Here is a 22,806-nt window from a genome sequence, read left to right as displayed (position 1 = left end):
GAACAGCTTAAATGATTCAGGCTTTATTATCAATAAAATGGAAAATAGTAACAGAAGTTTTTATAGTGTATACATATTAAAAGTTATTAATATAAATATTTAAATTAAAATAGTCTAGAAGACAGCATGTTTTAAATTTTTTAATGTTTTTTTAAATTAACACATAATGTATTATTTGTTTCAGGGGTATGTTTTTATTTTTTTGTTTGGTTTGTATATTAGTGTAATTCAGTATTATAAATCATGTGATTCTATGCCAACTTAGGATGACATTTGCATTGTATTTTGTGAACAAGAGAGGTTTTGTTTTTATAAAACAGCACACATTTATTCTAATATTAGTGAGAACTCTAAATGATAGAAGCCTCATTCAGAAATATAATATTCTTAGTATTTTAATACTTGCCAGATCTCTGTGGAGCTAACAATTTCGTACTTCTAATTATGATGGTTCCCTAACAAGATGCAAGGAGTAAACAATCACAGGTAACTTTGAAAGAGTAAAATCCACAAAAAGAATTTAAATTGGTATTTAAAACTATTATTTTACATAAATATTCCCCAACACAGGAAGAATTCTTGCTCATATGAATGAAGAGAATTGAAGGAGAGATAATTTTTTAAACTTAAAAACTAATATAAGAGAATAGAATTTCAATTTAAACCTAATGTAAAAATTATATCTGTATACAGTGAAGATTAAGAGTTTCAAATAGCTTTAGAATGCAACTGTAGGAGCAAATATATGACGGTTATATGAACTTTGCTCCAACAAGGCCTAGAAAACTCTGCAATTCCTTTAGGTTTCAAATTCTGATGGTGGGGAAAAAAACACAACAAAACAACTAATAAAATGAGAAGAAACCACCACCACCATTCTATAAAGCTATGTATTCCCTCAATAATCACTGAGGGTGAGTATCCGTTACTGATTCAAATGCCAACTATTATGTTCAAGGATTTCACAAACTGGGAAAGTGTTTCAGGTGGTCAGTTTGGCTTTGTGCTTAATATCACTGACATTAAGCATGCTGCCCTTGTGTTCCTGATAATGGAAAAGAGGCAGTAACACTTAAAAATAACCATCATCTGCAAATGATGAGGTCAGTACCAAACAGTGAGAGAACATAAATCCCAAATGTGAACCTGCTCTGATGAGCAAGAAGTGGACCCACGGCACTTCTGACTTAGTTCCAATGGCATCCCCAAGACATCCTGGTCTGAATTAAAGTTGACACAAGAGGCCCCACTCTCCTCTAGTTTCTGATAGGGAAACAGTCAGCTGGAAACCAGAAGTTAATCTGGGAAAATCTCCATTCTATTTGCCTGCTCTCTCAGGGGCAAGAAATAGAGGTAGGCAGGCTTGCAGTGGGTCCCCACGTAGTTGAGAGAGCACTCATTAGGGGGCGTGCTACTTTCCATTCTCAAAATTAACAAGGGTCTGGCCATAGGATTGCTCAGCTAAGATGTAGGTTATCAGGAAGAGGATGCCATTTTACTTTAGACTCAAATAGCAAGACTGAAGCAGTTCATTATAATTAGATGAACTTCAGGAAAATCTAGGCACTATCTATATAGTTAACGGCAAATAAGAACAAACAGCTGAGAACAGGGAGCAATGTCTTCACGTAGCGTTGAGAAATTCAAAATTGCCATATGTGTTTTTTTGGGAGGAAAGAGCTAATTGCACTGTGCCAATTATGAATTTATTGGCTCTCAGCTCCAAATTCACCCTTCAGTGCTTGCTCTGTGATATATATGGCCAGGAGGTTTTAAGCATTTCTGCTTTACAGAAAGGACACTGTTAGGATCTTATCAGTAGAGGGCGCTAAAGAAACATCACAAGGGGAAGGAGGTTTCTCTTCCAGGTTCCCTAGTGTTGCATTTTGCTTTGTCTTGTTCCTGCTGCATGGTCCATCAATGATGGATGTGTGTGAGAACATCCTGTGGTGCCCAGACCACGCAGTCCTTCAGTGACTTCTCAGCCTCGTCCTGGGCTCAGTGGCCACCATCCTGGGGCCCTCTTAGCCTCATACCCACAGCAGCACCCCACTCTCTCGGTGAGCCCTCCCACCAGCATCACTTGCTTATATCCTGGAAGGTTGTTTCCAGTTTGCCTGGTAACAGTGGACCAGCTCTGGCTTAGGCAACCTAGTGCAACCCTCTGGCTCCAGTGAGTTTTGACCCTCAACCTACAATTCTTGGCTGGTGGGAGAATGTCTGCCTGTAAGTTGTCCTTCCTTGTATATATCACCCCCATACCCCATCCTAGGGAATGCTTTACATTCTCTTTATATCTGTATAGGTAATCTTCTATTGTAGTTTAATATCTAAAAAGACTTTATTTATTTGAGAGAGAGCAGAGGGAGAGGGACAAGCAGACTCCATGGTGACTGGGGAGCCCGACAGGGAGCTTGAACCCACGACCCTGAGATCATGACCCGAGCCAAAATCAATAGTCAGATGCTTAACCAACCAAGCCACCCAGGTGCTCCTGTTTAATAACTATTTAGATCAAACTTGTTTGTTACAGTTTGATTCTTGTCTCCAGATTGATTCCATTACCTTGATGAAGAAATCTTTTACAGTGACTGCAACTGTAGTTTAAAAAAATTTACAGTGTCAAAAAAAAAAAAATCCATAGCATCTTTGATCACACTGTGGTGAATGGTCTCAGATGAAGATGGCTCTTCAATTTAACACTTTATGAGACCATACTGTTTTTTACTGATTTTGTGAGTTATCACCAAAGAATTATGGCATTTAGACCTTAGAAAACACAGATACTCCAATCTCCGACTTAATCAGAAAGGCTAATTTAGTTTGTTCACAGCTAGTAAGTGCCAGAATGAGGTCAAGACACCAAATCTCTTTAACTTTCAAGTTGGTACTCTTTCTACTACATTACTCTGCCTCACTTGACTCCCCAACAAAAACAAGTATTCTTTGAGAACAAGGATTGCACACTCAGAGTCAGTCTGTGTAAGCATTTTATAATGCATAATGTGATCAGCAAATGTAATGTTAGCAAGAACATCCACATAATGTCTATCCAAATCATAATAAGACACATTAAAAAGAGATTATCTTAATTCATTATGTATGGCCATATTCCCTTTAGTATATACACGCTTTCCTTTTGTCCTAGAAAAGACATTTTTTACCTCCATCATATTCTGTCCGATTTTTTCTTTCCTCTATAAGACATTGACTTAACTAGAGAAGTTAAGTTACAGTTAAAATACAGTTAAGGCAATTAACCAACAAAATGTCAAAACCTGAAGATAGTCTAATACAACACTCAAGAGATCAATGCCTAGTTCAGTAATAGTGTTAGCATGCTTCTTCAGGTTGAGCACAAAGATAGTGAAGGGGGCCAAGATAGAAGAGTCACATCAACTGTGAAAACAAAGAAGCCTCTTGATGCTTTTCATGTATAAAACTCAGTATTAGAATTCATTTTAATGAGATGGCCCATAATTTGCCTGTCCAAATACTACAGTTACAGCCAAAATGTCAACCATACAAAAAAAAATCTCTACTTGCAATGGCTCCAAACCACAGTGTTAAGAGAAGAGTCTAGCTGTAATTGCCAAAGCTGCCTTTTCAAAGCATTAGGGACCTTCAGAAGACCAATGTAAAATTATTTTGATGATGTCATTAGAGTGCCACTATTTTCAAGAAATCTCTAAAGATAAAATATCAATATGATCATTTTTATTTTATTCTGGAACATGCTGCTGTCCCAGTACTTATCTTCAAGGTTTGGGGTAATCAGAAGAAAGCTATGTTTACTTAAATGATACAACATAGATGGTGAGGCAAAGTGTCAAATGAGCTCTTTATTTTCTCCTCTGGGCTCTTCTGTTAGACCTGTTGGTTCTGTGTAGTTTTAGCCATTTCTAGTCTAGATAGCAGAGAAGGCACAATACTCTCAGCCCAGATGGAATTTAGGAGTAAAGAACTCATACATTTAAAGACAGGAAAAAATTACACGAATGTTTATGAAATATAACAGTCAACATGCCAACATAAGCCTAATTAATGATAAAACCTAAAGTAGTGAAAAAAAGAGAACAGCTTGGACGGAGAAGAGAAAAGATAAGAGAGCATTTACGAGAATGTCCTTCCTACAAACTGTAAAGTACTACTTAACAAAAAGATAATCCTAACACTAACATAATAAAATAGGCATTCATTGTCTTTATTCCTCCCATTATTTTTATGAAAGCAGTGGGGATAAAATGCCAGTACAAAGCAAGTGCCATATAGAAGAACACACTGTTGGTCAATGTCAAAGAAGTATTTGAGCTCAGTACAATCTGATTTAAACCATGTGACTTTCATGATCATGCCTGGCCTGAGATTTTCAGTTTATCAAAGCTGGTAAGTGTTCCAGGCTCACCAATGAGAGCGGCAGGGCTGTGATAAGCACAGTTGAAGTCTGCTGAAGCACAAGGTCTCAAATGGTTTGTCAGGAGTGCTTCTCTCTCCAGATTCAAAGACTTAGTGAAAGGTGGGAGTTAGGAGAAAGTAGGGTATGAAATGCAAGAAAACTCCAGATTCCCTGTAACTGATTTACTGTGTATAAAACCAGCATCGGTGCAGAGCAAAAACAGATGCGCTCCAACCTATCAGGGAAGGTATAATCAGGGCCAAGCCTAACGGAAAGGGAAATACCAGGTCAATAGAGGGGAAATGCCTTACTGCTTATCAGTAGCCAACAATCACTCAGACGTATAGTGCACTGATCATCTGCATTTCCTTTTTGTCCTTTATGGCTGAGCTGTGTGGTCAGTTCCATTATACTTACTGACAAATTCCAAGGAAACCCAAGTTGTCCAGTTTCCTTTTATTCATTCTCATGTTTCATATTAACAGACATCTTTGTCTACCACTGCAACCAAACAACCAATCCTCTTTTCCACCCAACTTTCTGGTCTTCAGAGTTTACTACTTTAGAGTCTTAAGCATAAAAAACTGTTTTAAAGACAAGAACAGTGAGCATCAGGAAATCTAGCATGTGTACCATAAAATTATCCATTGAAAGCCATCAGGATTATGAATCTAATAGAATACATACTTGTATAATTTTTCATTATAAAAGCAAGGCAAACTGGGGCGCCTGGGTGGCTCAGTCAGTTAACGTCTGCCTTCGGCTCAGGTCATGATCCCAGGGTCCTGGGATGGAGCCCCCCCATCGTGCTCCCTGCTCAGTGGGGAGTCTGCTTGTCCCTCTGCCTCTCTCCCTGCTTGTGCTTTCTCTCTCAAATAAATAAAAATCTTAAAATTTTTTTTTAAATAAAAAAATAAAAGCAATGCAAACTAATTGAAGAAAATTGGGAAATATTTAAAAATTAAAAAAATCAGCTATTATCTTACTAAGCAAACATAATAAATATTAACATAGAATATTTTCTTTTAAAATTTTCAACAATGATGACTTGTGTTTATAATGCTTTTAATCTGTTTTTTACTTAACATTATTATTTAGAATCTTTCCTTGAACACTGGAACATAAATATTTTAAGTATATTCAAAAATGTAATTTATTCATAAATTATATATTCAGATATAATTTCAAATAGTAACTATGAATAGTAAATATTTCATCTTGTAATTGCACCATAATTTACTGACGCATTACCCTATTATTTCCTATTTTTCACTATTATACATAATGCTGTTCTAAATTCTTGTTATAAAAAATCTTATTGTGTTTTATAATTTGTTTTTAGACCAGATTCCCAAGATAGGTTAGGAATACAGACTCTGGAGCCAGACTGCCCGAGTTAAATCCTGTCTTAAATCCCTTCCAACTGTGTCACTTCAGGAAAGTCAACTAACCTTCCTGTGCTTCATATGTTTCCTCATCTGTAACACGGAGAGGGTAGTAATAAAACCTATCTCATAGGCGCCTGGGTGGCTCAGTTGGTTGGGCGACTGCCTTCGGCTCGGGTCATGGTCCCGGAGTCCTGGGATCGAGTCCCACATCGGGCTCCCGGCTCAGCGGTGAGCCTGCTTCTCCCTCTGACCCTCTCCCCTCTCATGCTGTTTCTCTCTCTCTCTCAAATAAATAAATAAATAAAATCCTTAAAAAAAAATAAAAAAAAATAAACCTATCTCATAAGGTTGTTACGAGGACCAAATGATTAGTTTATATACAGCACTTGAAATAGTGTCTGAGGCATACTGTAAATACTATACAAATATCAGTATTAAAGTTTCTGAGCCTTAAAATTGCCTAAAACTTAAAAAGGTTTAATGAATGTACATGCCTAGCGGTAAGGTATGTCCATTTTAATTTCATTAGATTCTCACCGGCATTCGAATATTTTTAGTGTGTGTTTTTTTGTGTGTGTGTATTTGTGTTTATGAATTGATACGTGAAAAATTGTATTTCATTACTGTGTTACAGGGATTCCTTCTTTTCTGAGGAAAACCGCTGCTGGAAAGTAATGGTCGTTTTTGTGATTTAATGTAGGTATGCAGAGCTTGTCTCTTTAGAAATAAATAAATCCATTGATTTGCATTATCTTTCTGATTTAGCTAATGATACTTATCTATTTGATTTATTTAATAACCTTCATTTAAAAAATAGCACTCATATATTTTTTTATTCCTCACTATGTGTTCTAGACTCAAGGCTTGTGCCTCCCCCTTAATTCTTATGTTGAAACCTAATGCAAAATGTGATGGTTTTTGGGAGTGGAGTCGTTGAGAGGTGACTAGGTCATAAGGGCTGAGTCCTCTTAAATTGGATTGGATTAGTGTCCTTATAAGAGACCCTAGAGGGCTCCCTCACCCCTTCCACTATGTGAAGACTCTCTGTGAACCAGGGTACAGGCCCTCACTAGGCAGCGAATCTGCAGGCACCCTTATGTTGGACTGCCCAGCCTCCAGAAGTATAAGAAATGTTTGTTGGTTAAGCCCCCCAGGCTAGGGTATTTTTGTTATAGCAGCGTCAATGGCATCTGATTTTGTTGTTCACTCCAGCCTTTTGCTACCACAAGTTTCCTATTCTGAAATTAGAAACTTTTGCTTCATTTACTTGGTAAACTTACTCAAATATATTTTTTCAAAAAGGTACGTTAGTGATCTTGCTGATCTAAAAATTATCTTTTTGTTGCTTTCACACATGAATGATAATTTAGATATAAACATTTTGGGACATTACTTTTCTTAAAAGATTTATGGATTTTGTTTCATCGTCTTCTGCCAGTTATGATTTCACAGTACACATCTGAATACAATATAATTTCTGTTTCTTCGAAGTCAAAACCTCTCATGTGTCTCTTCGCACTGGTTAAATGAATGTAGTTGCTTCTTGCCATAAAACTGTAAAATGTTACTAGAAAATACCATGAAGCTATTATCTTTCCAATTCACTTTCTGACTTTGTTGAGAAATTCAGTTTTCCCAATTTCTATTCCTAAATTTTTCTATTATATCCTTAATTGTTTTCTTCTTTAGAAACTAATAATTAGTTGAAGGTGTGTTAACCATAACCTATCCTCTATAGACATTATCTTCTCTCATTTTTTGTCTTTTTATTAATTTACTAAAAATCTGAGTGTCAATAAAATTTATTTTGTGACTCATTGTTTCAATTTTCTGGAATAACCAGTATGGTTTTTACTGCTATCAGCATGGTTTTCTATTTCCATGTTCTTAGTTTTAAAGACTGCTTTTTTTTTAGTTCATTTTGTGTCCAGTTTATAGTGGTTTTGCCTTCTTTATAATATGGTATTCTATTTTAATGCAAACAATATTCTTTTGATCCTTCTTGAGATCATTAAATAGATGTTCTTAATAAACTTACTGCATGGGGAAGGATTTTCTTCTGATATATGAGAGGATACTTCTTCTCTTTCCCATTCTTTTTCTTTACTCATCCTTAAATAAAGATCTATTTCAAGAAAAGACACACCTCACAACTTTTCTGAGCTATCTCAGTTTGTTTAAGCTGTTGAAGAGTACTTTGATGCTTATACTGCCTATGGAACTCCTAGGATATAGCAGGTTTTCATAAGTGGTAAGTTCTCCTTCCTCTTCATAACTGCCTTCCCTACTGTCTAGACAAAAAAAAGATATAGGGATTGGGCCTGGGCTGAGACAGATGATGTTCTAGTGCATATCTCAGGCTACTGTAGTCTCTATTCATTTGTATGAGTACTCTGACTCAACTACCATAGTAACAAAGAGAACATTCAAATTCAGTCACAATTTGATTCTAAACAAGTTATATCAAAACTCAGGTTTTTATTTTCTGGTGCACATAAAAAAGAAAAAGGGAAAATGGAAACAGATAAATACTGGAAAGAAGGTCATGAGATTACAAATGATTGAACTTAGCAGATATTGATATTCTCATTTTACATATTAAGAACAAAGTCTTCTACAAATATCAAATCATTCTGTCATATACCTGAAACTAATATAATGTTTTGTGTCAATTACAGCAATAATTTTTTTTGATTGTTAAAATTTACCTTAAAAAATCTCAAAGAAAGTTAAAGCACTTGACTAAGGTCATGGAGATACAAAGTGTTAGAATTAGGGTTCAGATAGTTCTTTAGACTTAATGTGATTTCCTTTATACTACAGGAAATCTAGAAAGAGACTTTTTTGAATATTTTGTTTTAAAGAAAGTATTCCAGCATCATATAACAAGTGGTTGGTATAACTCAATACTATTTGATTATTTTCAAAAAGAATCTTATTGTGAGAAAAGTAACACACAAGTATATAACCTTCTACTGAAAGCTAGCACATTAAAAGGCCAGGAAGGGAGGAGTAGAAATAGACAAATACCACATGATTTCACCATATGTGGAATTTAAGAAACTGAACAAACAAGCAAAGGAGGAAAAACAGAGAGGCAAACCAAGAACCAAACTCATAATTGTAGAGAATACACTGAGGGTTACCAGAGGGGAGGTGGGTGGGGGGGATGGGGGAAACAGGTGATGGGGATTAAGGAGGGCACTTGTGATGAGCACTGTGTGATGTGTATGGAAGTGTCGAATCATTATATCGTACGCCTGAAACTAATATCACACTGTATGGTAACTAACTGGAATTTAAATAAAAGTATCAAAAATGTTAATAAAAAATAAAAGAACAGGAGAACTCTAAAAAAAAAAAAGAAGAAAATACAAGTGCTTTCTGAGCTGAACTGATTGGTTAATGTCATCCACAGTCTCAATCATCATCAGACAGGATCTTAAATTCTCACTAGCTGGAATGTGAAATTGCCAAAGTAATATATTGCATTCACTTCTCAACTTCTTCAATGTTACTTATGTTGTCATTCATTTCTAACAGAGGTGAAGAAATTATCAGAACCAATGAGCATCAACCAAGTTACAGATTTACAAAGAAAAGCAGCAAACTGTTCATTAATAAGAAAGGATACTTTCTATAAAGTATCCTTTCTAATACTTTCTATAAAGTATAATGTACTCACATTCCATTTCTAGTAATAAAATAAAATATTTGCAAGTCATTAATTGATTAAACAAATATTACCAAATTAAAATTTGGAAGGTTCTTTGATGAGTATAGAATCTGATCAAAGGCAGATTGACTATTAAGTATTTCATCCAAATGACGATAAGTTGTTTACCCCATTATACAACCAAATACTTTTCTGTCACAAAAAAATTCTGATTTCAAATTCTCTTTTTTTCTAGGTTTTTCATTATATTCCAACCTTACTACATATTACTATCTTAAAATTTGTATCATATTGTATCATATTTTCCTATTAGGATACAAAAGAATGGTTGTAACTAATTTAACTTGTTCTTTTATACTCTTTATATTCTTTTGTACTTTTCCTATGAGATAAGCAGAGCTCATTTTCATAGGCTATACCTTTTTATTTAATTACTAGTTAAATATTTTCTAATGAAGATGAAAATAAATTCAAGCATACTTACCACATGAAGAATTTTATTCTCTGTTTCATACACAGTACAATCCTTTAAAAAAAAAAAAGAAACATATACATCAGTTTTTAAAAAGTCAAACATGCCTTTTAAAATACTTTCTTAGTGAATAAAGCCAGTGTGATCTTTAAATTTAAAAAATAAAATACTTTCTTTGGAAATGTACAATTTGAAAAAGTCTTGACAATTCCAACAAAAACAGCAGTAAGAATGGGAAAAAAATCTGGAATGTCATATACCAAAATATTCATTGTATTTAGCTCTGATGGTCAGTTACAGAGATATTCTTATTTTTGCTTAACTATATTTTCTAATTTTATACACATATATTAAAAAATAAACAGATACAAAATCAAGTATTAGAAAAAATTATTGTAACCATTTTCTATCTAAATTTTTATGTGTGATAAGTACTTTTTTGTTGAAGTATTTCTAGCATTTCAAATACTAATTTATTATAGATTGGAACATAAGGAAAAACACTAATATTTATTTCAATAGTCTTAGTTTCAAAAATGCTTTTATATTTTCAACTGTTGTAGGCTATCAAATATCCTTTATATTATGCATTTAAAATTGATATACACTACTAATAAACATCAAGTTCATAGTTCTTACCTAAATTTGAATCCTTGAAATTATAAAAAATTGTTTCTAAAAATCACCATTGTCTTTTTACCTGTAGTTGCTAGATTTACAATGAATAAAAATATAGCAAAGTGATCTTTGCTTAGAAACTTTGTTTCTATAGCTCATTTTTCTTAAGAAATTTATAAAATGGGCATGACATTAGTAGTAACCCAATAAGGGTATTGTGAGGAATAAATGAGAAAATGGATAAATGGCTTAGCACAGTATCTGGCATACAGTAAGTGATAAATACATTTTAACCATGAGTTATTGTTGTTCTATGTCTTTATTTTAAAAATTTAAACTAATTACCTTTACTTCAAAATATAACATTAACTAATTACTATTTGACCATCTAATTTTGAAAGAATAACCATGTTTCACAGTACTGCATATTTTAAGGAATGATAGCCCATTTCATTTTTTCCCCTGAATTTAATTTTAAGAAAAGGAATCTTGTTGAACATAGTTTTTGATAATGCCATTTCACCACAATACCTTGTCAGAAGTATTACATATTCTTATTGGGGCAAAAGTTTTAAAGTTAAATTTGTGTGATTTATTTCACAAACTAATAGAAATACTTAAGGATTGGGCCTTGCTATACTGAAGGGCTTCTGTGCCGAAGAAGAAGTTTGTTACAAATTTAGACATATCTATGTCTCTATAAATTAAGTATGAATTATGTGTACAGGGGAGACAAGGTATAGATAAAGTATTTATACTAGGAAAGTGCATTGTACTTACATCTGAATTTGGAAGAGTCCAATTTTACATTAATTTCAAACACAATTACATCGGTAAGAGATGATTTGGGAAAAGCTGGAAAGTTGCCCAGTTTCCCCAAGCTGCCTGTACAACTTGCTTCAGCTATAATGGATGCAGGTTTGATTATTTACCTACCTTTCCAGAATCAGAGAATATGATTAAATGTTCAAACTTCAAAGGGATTCTCCTCAAGGAAAAAAGCAAATATGATCTAAATGGATACCCTGCTAGTGATACAATAATCATACAGAGAATAACTATTTCAAGTTCTTCAAAATATAATACTTTACTTGCAGATCCCTAGTGTGACACAACAAAAAGAACTATTAAAAAAAATCTTATACTATTGTTAGTAATCATATTGTTTGTTGGTAGTAGTATTGTTAGTCTGTTACTGTTTTGCTGAAACTACTGCGTTTCTTTCATAGGATGAAGCAATCGAACAGTTATGTGATACTATCATTCTATCAGTTTTGGTGTCCTAAGTAATTTTAGCATGAGACAAAGTAGATACATATACAAGGTAAGTAGAACCTAGAGTCTCTTGATGTATTATGTGGTACACATATGTATGTATTTCTTAGTTCCACCCACTGAAAAGACACAGACAATCAATTGAGTAATGAATAAATTCCTCACAGTTAGTGATTTTCAAATACCATTTCCCGGGCCTTCTAGGAAAATGGTGGATTCCAAATCTGGGGTAGGAAATGTACAAGATGAGCTTGGATTGTACTGTGACACAGATAGAAAGAAGCTATTAAACTCTACAAGGATTGTGCCAGCAGGATTCAGAAGTCAACATGAGGTGATTCTTACTGGCCAAAGATGGAGCAATTGGGAATCTAAAAAAATAATAGTTGCAATGAATGGAAACAGGAAAGTACATATTATTACATGTATTAATATAGTTGATGCTAAGTTTTATATGTACCAAATACATCCAAATATATTCAGTAACAGTTGTGTAATACTGAATATATTAAACATGGCCACTGACTTAGAAAAGCACAGTTTAAGGAGACAGGCATTCACACAAGTAAGTTAAAATATGTAGATTCCCCAAGTCTTCATAAAGTTTAAGTTTCAATAACTTTACAAGTATGAATGCCACAAAAATATAGAAATCAACATGTGAAAGGCCAATTATTTAAAATTTTAAAATACCGATATATTTCTCATTAAAATGCAAAGTGACCATTGTGTTGTGCTATATACATTGCTCAAGCCAAATTTCAAACTTTGTAAACACATTCATCAGCTCCTGCTTCTCAGTGACTAAAAGGATTATATCTATAATCTGAGCTTTAAGATTATTCAAAGAATGACGTACTGATGCATACTTGACAATTCTGACATGACCAACAAGACAAAGTCTAAAAGAGATACATCAGGTGACTGAGGTGGACAAGATTTTCCTCAGTCTAAAAAACTGTCACAAATATTAAAATTAAAAACTTACTGTTTGAAATAAACAAAACCAAATGACTACAAAAGAAATTGGAATAATTAAATTTTCAAAGGAGGGTTGCATTATGTTTGTAGCATATTCCCATATGGGAACTTATTAAAGCTTAAATCTGCACTAACACATTTGGGACACTCACTATAATAAAGGCAGGGTCATAGGGGTGGGGGAGCAGAGGAGGAAACAGCTAACTCTGCCTTAAAAAAATCAGGAATGGTGGCTGTTAATTGGGTCTCGGAAAAAGTAGGTTTTTAGGTAAAGAAAATAAAGGCGGCATTACTGCAAAAGCAATAAAACTACACTCCAACACTGTTGAGCTACTGTCATAATTTTCAGATTTTAGCTCTGTATACATGTAAGCATCACTTGGAAAGTGGGTTAAAATGCAGATTCCCAGGTTCAGCCCCAGATATACAGATAGGGTAGACCTGGAGTGGGGGCCCCAGCATGATTTTGATAAAGATGTTATTTTGAAAAACAATCTATTTTATAGGATAAGATGTGATAGAAGAACGCCAAAGCAAATCAAACCAAAAATGACCAAATACATAGAACCTGTAAGACAATAAACTGATTTGTAAATAGTATCTGCTGGCTCACTCGAAACAGTTCTCAACTCCTCGGAACTACCTGCTTTTATTACACATTCCCCCCACTTATTGATTGGCTTTTCTTTTTGTCCTCCTAGTAAACTTATTTCTTTCTTCAACCGCTCACTACCTTGAGTAACTGCTTCTACTTGTTTGTATCTATACCTTCTTTCAGCCACATCGGCCTATTCATTATGAAAGCCAAAGGCTTTCACAAAGTGTGGGACACAGCATAAGAAAAACCAAATAGAACAAAACAATACAAAAAGGTATATATTAACCTGCTACTTTATATTAGGGAGAAGAACAGAAACTAAATGACTATGTTCTTTTTACTTAAGCTATCATGTTAAGGAGTTCATTTTATCATGCTAAATATTTAAATAGCCATAGGTACCTTAGGGGATTCATTTTATTAATAAGTTATTGTATTTCCATCAAGACATGAATTTAAAATATTGGCTTCTCAAGTGTGGGTTTTATTAACACTTAGGGCCAAATATTTTCCCAAAAGATCATACCCCAAGTTTTAAAAAGAAAATAGCACTGAATATGGAGAAATCCACATTTTTAAGGACCTATTCATGCTACAAAAAGGTACACCTCTGACGTTCTACTTATTCTTAGGTTAGGATTAAATTTAGATGTTTAAAAAAGATCGGATTTAGAGCTATGCCACTTATACTCCTAGGAATTCTCTTCAGTAGCTCATGCTGTCTTTTGCGGTGCATGCAAAATGACACTTGCAATTTCTTCTTTATCCTTCTCCATATAATGCTTCTACAAACCATGTGATTTAAAAACCACATTTAAATGCATCAAATTCCTAACAAGACAATATTCATAAAGACAATGAGTGTTTCTTCAGTTTTGATCATTTTTTCCTTTTGAAAAGCCTAAGTATGCACAGAAACCGTCTCCCACGGATGAGCTATGAGCCCACACAGGATCATAATCAGTTATTGTTTTTGTGGAACAGTGATGCAACTGCCGTACTGAGCAGAACACATAGAAACACTTCTATGTGTTACCACTGATGCTCCATACTTTGTCAACACATTTTAAGCATCCTGGGGTCACGATGTTCAGTAAAAGTAATTATTTTTATTAACTGTGTATTATAGAAACAGCTCACAGGTTATTAATATTGAATACATAAAGCAAGAGAGTGAAGAAAAATAGCGTATGTTTCTAATGCTGTATAAAATTATATTTCATGGAACTTTGTAACTATGAATGCCTCTTTTGTTTTTTTTTGAGAGAGAGCATATGCGCATGCACAGGGAAAGGGCAGAGGAAGAGGGAGAGAGAATCTCAAGCAGGCTCCACGTCCAGCTCAGAGCCGGAGGCGGGGCTCTATCTCATGACCCTGAGATCGTGACCTGAGCCAAAATCAAGAGCTGGATGCTTAACCAACTGAGCCACCCAGGAGTCCCTAAAAATATTGTTTTGCTTACATGTAATATTTAAATAATCCATCTATGCAAACCTTTAATAATGGCACCTTTGTACTAAATACTTCACATATTCTATTGTCAAGGTACCAAAATGTTTTCAATGCTGAAGTGATTATTTCATATGAGCTGGTGTTAGTTTTATTCATTCACTCATTCATTTACTCGAGTCACAATTCCATTCACCAAAAAAGGTTTTGGGGGCATCTTGTAAGTGCAATTCAATGTCAGGCACTACCAGGTAATCAAAGATAAAATAAACTTGGCCCTTGGCCATCATTATTTCATTATTTAGTGGAGAAAACAATCAAATAATAATATAAGGTACATGACAAATGCTAACAGAAGATCCCATAAAAAGGAGATAAATCCTAACTTGTTAACTCTGGAATGACCTTCTGGAGGAGGTATTTTACTGACCTTAAATAGCTTTTGAATCTGGAAATTGGGGGTTCACGGGGAAAAGAACACTTCAGTTTGTGCAAACACAATGAACAAAGGCATGATAAGTAAGCACACCAGACTAGAGCATAAGATATGTGGAATGAATGCAACAGGAAAGAAAGTCTAGAAAATAACATGAGGTCATAGTGTGGAGAGCTACCAATGCTAGCCAGGAGAAATTTTGTTTTGAAGGGAATAAAATTTTTATTTTTCTGTAACGATCTATTTTGAAGCCCCATTCAACCATGATAGCACTTAACGTGGTCAACTGACAATTTCTTGTGACTATTTTGGGAGGGATTAAAGTCAGGGTAGCTTATATAGTGCCACGGCTGGTGTTAAACAGCAACATTAAAATGGTGAGCGTGTGTGTTGCGGGAAAGGGGAGGAGGAGCGGAGTCCAAACTCTCTGGTCCAGCTAACAACTCTAATAGCCATCTCTTCTTGTTTCTTTTCTCATGGTTCTTTTTCCTTTCCCTTAGTTACAAGAGTAGCTTTCAGGTCATGTTTTAGATAATGAATCTCTGTAAAGCTGTGTATCTTCCTAGATATACCAAGTAGACATTTCATCTCTAGGGAGGATGGAGGAGTGTGTACTTTACTCTGATTCAAGGAAGTGCTCAGAGATGTCGGAGCATGGGAAGTATGTGATCAAATATATGTTTTATGCAAACAATGGGGAAGAAGTTGTGGATTTGGAATGGAAAAAAACTGGAGGCGGGAAGATCAGTTGGAATGCTCTTTCAATAGAAAATGTAAAATGTAATCAAAGCTTGAACTGAGGTTATGATGCTGGAAAGCAAGTTGAGGAGAGGTGGCCGACATACATGTAGCCAGGAATGAGAATTGGGTGACTGATTCATCAGACACAGAGAATAATGGGGAGAAGAAAGTTAAACATTACTCTAGGGGTTCAAACCTGAGCAAATGGATGAATGGCTGAGTAGAGATGTTAGGAGAGACTTTGGAGAGAATAAAATAATTATATTTTGGGTATGTGAAATTAGAAGTGGCTGAAAGACAGGACATTTTATACAAAGCTGTACAGCAAGCAACTGAATAAACTGAATTGGATCTAAAGTAAAGCCAGATCTGGGAGTATTTACACTGAGGTGATAGTTAAAGGCACAAGAAAACAACAAATTCAGTAAAAAAGAATATGTATAGTGAGAAGATAGCGGAGGACAGAAGCTCAGACAATGCTTATATTTAGGAGCAGGAAGGAAGGATTAGTTGCGTGGCCAGGAATAAAGGGAGAAAGGGGTATTACAGAGATATTTATTAAAACTTATAGCAATAAGAGAATTATCATAATTAAGTTCTATGTCTGTGCTGCTTGAAATTCAGTAGTTTTTAGACATATGTGCCTCCTGAGCAATTAAAATGTGCAAAGGAGGAACTGGATTTATAATTTTACTTAGTTTTAATTAATTTAAATTTATATTTTAGTTGCCACATGCAGCTAGTGGTCACCATGCTAGCCAGAAGGTCAGGTCTAGAGAAATATACTATGGTCCTTCCAACAGTTATGAAATGGGAAGCCATTTAACAAGATTTTCAAACAAATAATAATAAAGCAGCATCTGGAAAGAAAGATATGGAGGAGTTTAGTTTCCAGTTATTGACCAGATGCTTCACTTTTTTTTTCCTTCCACAAGAGCAGATTCCAGTCTATTGTGACATCTACAGCAGCAGCACCGTACAATGAAAGCAATTCTCTCTGTAGGATGATATACAGAAAAGAGCTATTAAAAGGAATTCAAAGTAGTCATCACCTAGCTTTGCGGGCACAGAGAAAGCAGTGCCAGGGGTAAAAGATTTGCGATGGATGGAAGATAAAAGTCCAAACTAAATTTGGGTTTATCAAAGAGCAAAACCTGATGGAGTGTCCCGAGTGAAAATAATGTCCATAGTGAATAGACAGTCATTGGTCTTCCTGAATGTGTTATCAAAATGCTACTGTTAAATTTCAGATACATAAATGTCCTTCGCAAACAAGGCAGGCAGAGGTATAACCAACCACCCCATAAGTACCCCCTTGGCAACCCTTTCACAATTTTGTCTGGCTTAAAGACCAAAAACTTGTTGGAGCAGTCTTCTTGCTATTGTTTTGGGAATGAGAAGAGGAGAGTTCATAAAGGATGGTATCTCTTGAAATTTTAAAGATACTACTTATTTATCCATTTTAGAAAAAGAGTGTGAGCAGTAAGGGGAGAAGGAGAGGGAGAGAGATCTGAAGCAGACTCTGTACTGAGGGCAGAGCCTGCCTGAAGTGGGGCTTGATCTCACGACTTTGAGATCATGACCTGAGCTGAAACCAAGAGTCAGATGCTTAAACGACTTAGCCACCCAGGTGCCCCTCTTGAAATTTTAAAATGACCCATTTTGAAAAGAATTGGCTAAGATTTTCATTGGGTTAAATAAGGTATTGAGTTGCAACATACAAAGAGCAATAAACAAGGGATGGGAGGAGAATGTGAGTGGGCATGAACTTAGTGGTCATCTGTAGTCTTTCTATCAGTGAACATAGTCACATTCTTCTGCACTTTGCATCATATTGCTTTTTTTTTTTTTTAAAGATTTTATTTATTAATTTGAGAGAGAGAGAATGAGAGAGAGCAAGCACATGAGAGGGGGGAGGGTCAGAGGGAGAAGCAGACTCCCTGCCGAGCAGGGAGCCCGATGCGGGACTCGATCCAGGGACTCCAGGATCATGACCTGAGCCGAAGGCAGTCGCTTAACCAACTGAGCCACCCAGGCGCCCTCATATTGCTTTTCAAAATTGTCTAGTTCTCCCCCCGCCACAGAGGCCATCTAAAATGAAGCCTCATCTGGCTTTATTATTATTATTTTTTAAAATTTTATTATGTTATGTTAATCACCATACATTATATCATTAGTTTTTGATGTAGTGTTCCATGATTCATTGTTTGTGCATAACACCCAGTGCTCCATGCAGAACGTGCCCTCTTTAATACCCATCACCAGGCTAACCCATCCCCCCCCTCCCCTCTAGAACTCTCTGTTTGTTTCTCAGAGTCCATAGTCTCTCATGTGGCTTTATTATTTTTTAAAGATTTATTTATTTATTTGAGAGAGAGAGACCACGAGCAGGGTGAGGGGCAGAGGGAGAGGGAGAAGGAGAGAGAGCAGCGGACTCCTCGCCGAGCCCGGAGCCCAACGTGGCCCTTGATCTCAAGACTCTGAGGTCACGACCTGAGCTGAAATCAAAAGTCGGATGCCTAACCAACCCACTCACCCAGGTGCCCCAATCTGGCTTTAATCACTCTAGTCTTCACAATGAAAGACTACTGTCTCAATAGGTGAATGGGTGTGGAAACTAATCTTTTAGCATATAGGATTTGGGAATGCAGGCAGAAGCAAGGCTGATTGTTTTTTCACCATCCTAATGGCTCTGTAACAAATCTAAAAACTACTGAGGCTGATCAAGATCGAAGTGTCAAAAGGGATAAAAAGTAAAAATGTCAAGTTAAGGTGTTAATGAACAGAAAACTCATTAGGGTGAGACTGTGATCCCTGTAACTTTAATAGCTTTATTTTGACAACGTGAAGAAGCAGTGAGCTAATCCCCATCATGATCTAAGTTTGTTTATTCTGCATGTCTTGAGTAAAGACCTAAATATTTTTGAAAGGCCTATGTGCTATGTACTAACTGCACATATTTTATGTTTCCATCAGTTATCTGTTAGTCTTACTCCCTCCCATTAGATGGTCAGTATTTTCAAAGAAGGAACTAAACTCTTTTAATTTCTAAAGGTGCTTTGTACACTCTATAAATATAGTCTCAATTTATCAGTTATGAATATTTTATTCCATTGATTCTCTATTTTCACATTCCATAATAAACATTTCACAATGGTTTTATTTATTTATTTATTTTTAAAGATTTTATTTATTTATTTGACAGAGAGAGACACAGCGAGAGAGGGAACACAAACAGGGGGAGTGGGAGAGGGAGAAGCAGGCTTCCCGCCGAGCAGGGAGCCGGATGCGGGGCTCGATCCCAGGACTCTGGGATCATGACCTGAGCCGAAGGCAGACACTTAATGGCTGAGCCACCCAGGCACCCCTTCACATTGGTTTTATAGATTAGGTACACAAATGAAATTTTCAAGCCGTTTTTTAAAAACAAAATTTCTAATTGCCAAACTAGCACAGTACATTCAGTTTTGTACCAAAATAGACTGAGTTTCAGTTTTAAAATAATTTTAAATATGAGTTTGTTCTAAACTTTAATCTGCATGATCTCAGCAGATATTTTCAACAAAAATAATTGGGTTTTCTCTGCATGCATGAAGATTCATATTATGTAAAAGATATCAAGAATTTTATATTCATAAAATAAAGCTAACATTTCTTTGTAATAAAAAGCCTCTCTAGCTTCCAGATGTTCAAGTTACTTACTGTAATGACCATCTAATATATCATAAGGGAAAGAAAATCTATAGGGTCTAAATGATGAGAGACAGTTTTTCCCTTGTGACAAATTCAACTAAGGAGTTCAAGCAAAGATAAATACCATGACCTATCATAAATGAAAATATAAATTAAACATTACTTCATCAGTTCAAGATCATCTGCTTGGCTTCCAGAAAAATAAATAGAAATTATGGTATATTTGAAACAAATTCTAAGTATTAGTTTTAAAAATTTCTTAGTCCATATGTATTTGTCCTTTTATCTATTTAGACTGCATTTTCTTGGACAAAATGGAAGCATTTCTTTTCACTATGTGCAACATCTGAAAAGGTAACATTGATACCCAGGCACTCAATAAATAACTTTAGATCATTGATGATAATAATATATTTAAATCATAATAAAAAATAAATTGTCCAAGTAATAGTACCAGCCTACATCTAGGCTTAATTTTGTACTCCCTCAAAAATCATTATCATAAATAATCAGTATCCACTTAGGGTTTCCTAGTAGTGACACTGAATGATTATAAGAGAGAATTTTATACTTTGAAAAATGTCAAATGTTCTTCCTCCTCCCACCAAACCTATCACCAATATTGCAGTAGATTATACTTAAAATACTAAGAGACACACAAATACATAAGAACACACACTGAAAAGAGAGAAGAAATTCTTCAAACTCAACCTTTACTAACATATTTGTGGATATTTAAAAATTTTTCCACATAATTTAATTTTATGGTGCTTCCCTTATGTTCAAATAAACAAGATTATTGTCCTTAACATTCTAGTATAATGTTATACTGGAATTCTTTATAGATTCATTGCTGTGCCAGACTTGTATTATGATTTCTAAATATACATTCCTTTTTTTAAAGAAAAAAGTAAACTTCCTGTAGCCACTGAAGTCAGCCATGGCTATACGACTTACTTTGTCCAATGAAATGTGAGCAGATGTGCTTGTCCCATTTGCATGCAGAAACATTAAGAACTAGTTCATAGTTAACACCATGCTCTCTTTCCTCTCTGCTGTGATGACCAGCAGTGTTCAACAAGAGGCTACTCTGGGCTTTGAAGGAGGAGGATGTGGAGTAGAGCTATAGCAATCCAGGCTGGATATGAAACATGAGCACTGGACATGAGTGATATTAAAAGCACAAATATTTCTGGGTTATTATTGCAGCATAATCTAGCTTAACTTGACTGATACAATCTTCTACCAGATACAAGGGGTAAAACTGAACACATATGAAAATGAAGACCTAAACAATGCAGAGTTTAATGCAATAACTATTCCATTAATTTTTTTTTTTAATGTAAGCTCTACACTCAATGTGGGGCTTGAACTCACAACCCTGAGATCAAGAGTCACATGCTCTACTGACTGAGGCAGCCAGGTGCCCCCATTCCATGAATTTTACATGTTGTACTTCATTTCAGGAAATGCGCTACTTTTCAGAGATGCTATGTCTTTCCTCATACACTGCAATTTGCAGTCAGCCTCAGATTACATTCTTACCTTTAAGCAAATCTAGTCTTTCACCATCTTGTGTTTGTATATAATTTTTGCCTCATTTTATTAGCCTTATTCATGCTCACTTGTCCTAATTACTTAATTCTTACCAGTTCTTCAACCTGCCACTATCAATTATAGTTTCAGTCTACTATTTCACTTGTGTTAGGGCCTAATTTCATCTGAATTATCTGTCTGATGTTGGTCGTCATTCTGACCCAACCCAAGGGAACTGGGTTATTAAAAACTACTTTGTCAGCAGAGACAAATGCCTTAGAAAATTGGTGCCTATAACTAGTAGCTCTCTATATTTTTTGGTATGCTTTAATCTTTTATAAGTATGAAAATCTGTTTGTAATGATCTGATGATAATCTATGTAAGGCATAAGGATTCATAACAAGCTAAAAATGTTATTATTTCTTCTTATTTTATTAAGCCTAGTTCCCAGCACATTAATTTCTAACACTGATTTTCCCCTTATTATAAATGCACAATGACCATTTTCATTAATATCTTGTTTGATGTCTTAAAGAACATGTTTAATCCTTTTGGACTGCATTTATGGCACCGACTGACTATGAACAATTGATAACGAGAGTTGTAAATTCAAAACTTTAACTAGCCTCCTTTATAAATGTGTGGCCTCTGGGCTGATATCACCTATAAATAGTTGAACCTACTGATCCACAGTTCTCAGTCATTCAACCTATGGCAGAGTCTGGGGAATCTGCATCTTAACAAACTTCCCTAGGTGAATCATAGTCCATGGACCAGCCTTTGAGAAAACACCATTCTTGAACACATACATTTTCTTCTCACCTCATACTCATCTCATTCTAAACCAGTTAACTATGAGCACAGTGGTTATCAACTTTGGCTCTATGTTAGAATCAATGAAGGCATCATTTAAAAACTACTGATGCCAAGCCTGACCATAAAGAGTCTAATTTAATGTCTTATGGGACACAGATATCAGTGCTTTTAAAAAGCTTCTCACTTCATTCTAAGGTTAAGCCAAACTTGAGGAGCAATGAGCAGAAACTATTACACACAATGTCAAATCATGGATCTAAGTCCTGGCCATGTCACTTATTATGTCACTTTCCCTCTCTGAAATTCCATTTACTCATTTACACAATTGAGATAGTGACATCTGGTCTACCTACTTCACCGGATTATTATGAGGAAAAAAATCTAATTCTGATAACATGTTGTAAAAGCATTTGGCCAAACTCAAAAGCAGTGGTATTATTTCCTGACCATTAACTTCATATAGACCTTTTGTTCTTCCTAATAATTTTTAAATGTCATAAGGCATAGAGTTTATCTAGATAGGGTTTGAGGGAGGGGTACAAAAGTGAAGAGAAGAGCCCAGGGCAGTATACATTTTGATTCTAAAAGGCAGTTCAGTTGGGAGAGAGAGCAGGAAAATATTTCTGTAGACAGTTTAAATGTGAAGAAACAGAAAGCCTACTGAGATATTTGGTAGGGTGAGGAGGGCTGTGGAAAACAGTGAGACATTAAAATGGAAATTAACAGTTAT

At 35.2% G+C, this 22,806-nt stretch overlaps 1 protein-coding gene across 4 annotated transcripts in view; it reads right to left on the bottom strand.

Annotated features, from left to right (window-relative positions):
- The window catches only part of CNKSR2 (connector enhancer of kinase suppressor of Ras 2), a 275,032-nt gene that overhangs the window by 150,908 nt on the left and 101,318 nt on the right, over positions 1-22,806 (bottom strand). For all 4 annotated transcript variants that reach the window (XM_045875847.3, XM_045875864.3, XM_045875838.3 and 1 more), the window contains exon 5: positions 9,945-9,986. In XM_045875847.3, coding sequence (XP_045731803.1) covers positions 9,945-9,986 — 42 coding nt within the window. The remainder of the gene's footprint in view (positions 1-9,944; positions 9,987-22,806) is intronic.

This window comes from Mirounga angustirostris, unplaced genomic scaffold (assembly GCF_029215605.1).
Source record: "Mirounga angustirostris isolate CCGP_5_RB_7025 unplaced genomic scaffold, mMirAng1.0.hap1 SCAF_11, whole genome shotgun sequence".
Classification (NCBI taxonomy): Eukaryota; Metazoa; Chordata; class Mammalia; order Carnivora; family Phocidae; genus Mirounga; species Mirounga angustirostris.
Note: the sequence above shows the minus strand (reverse complement) of the source record. Positions and strands in the feature narration are given on the sequence as shown.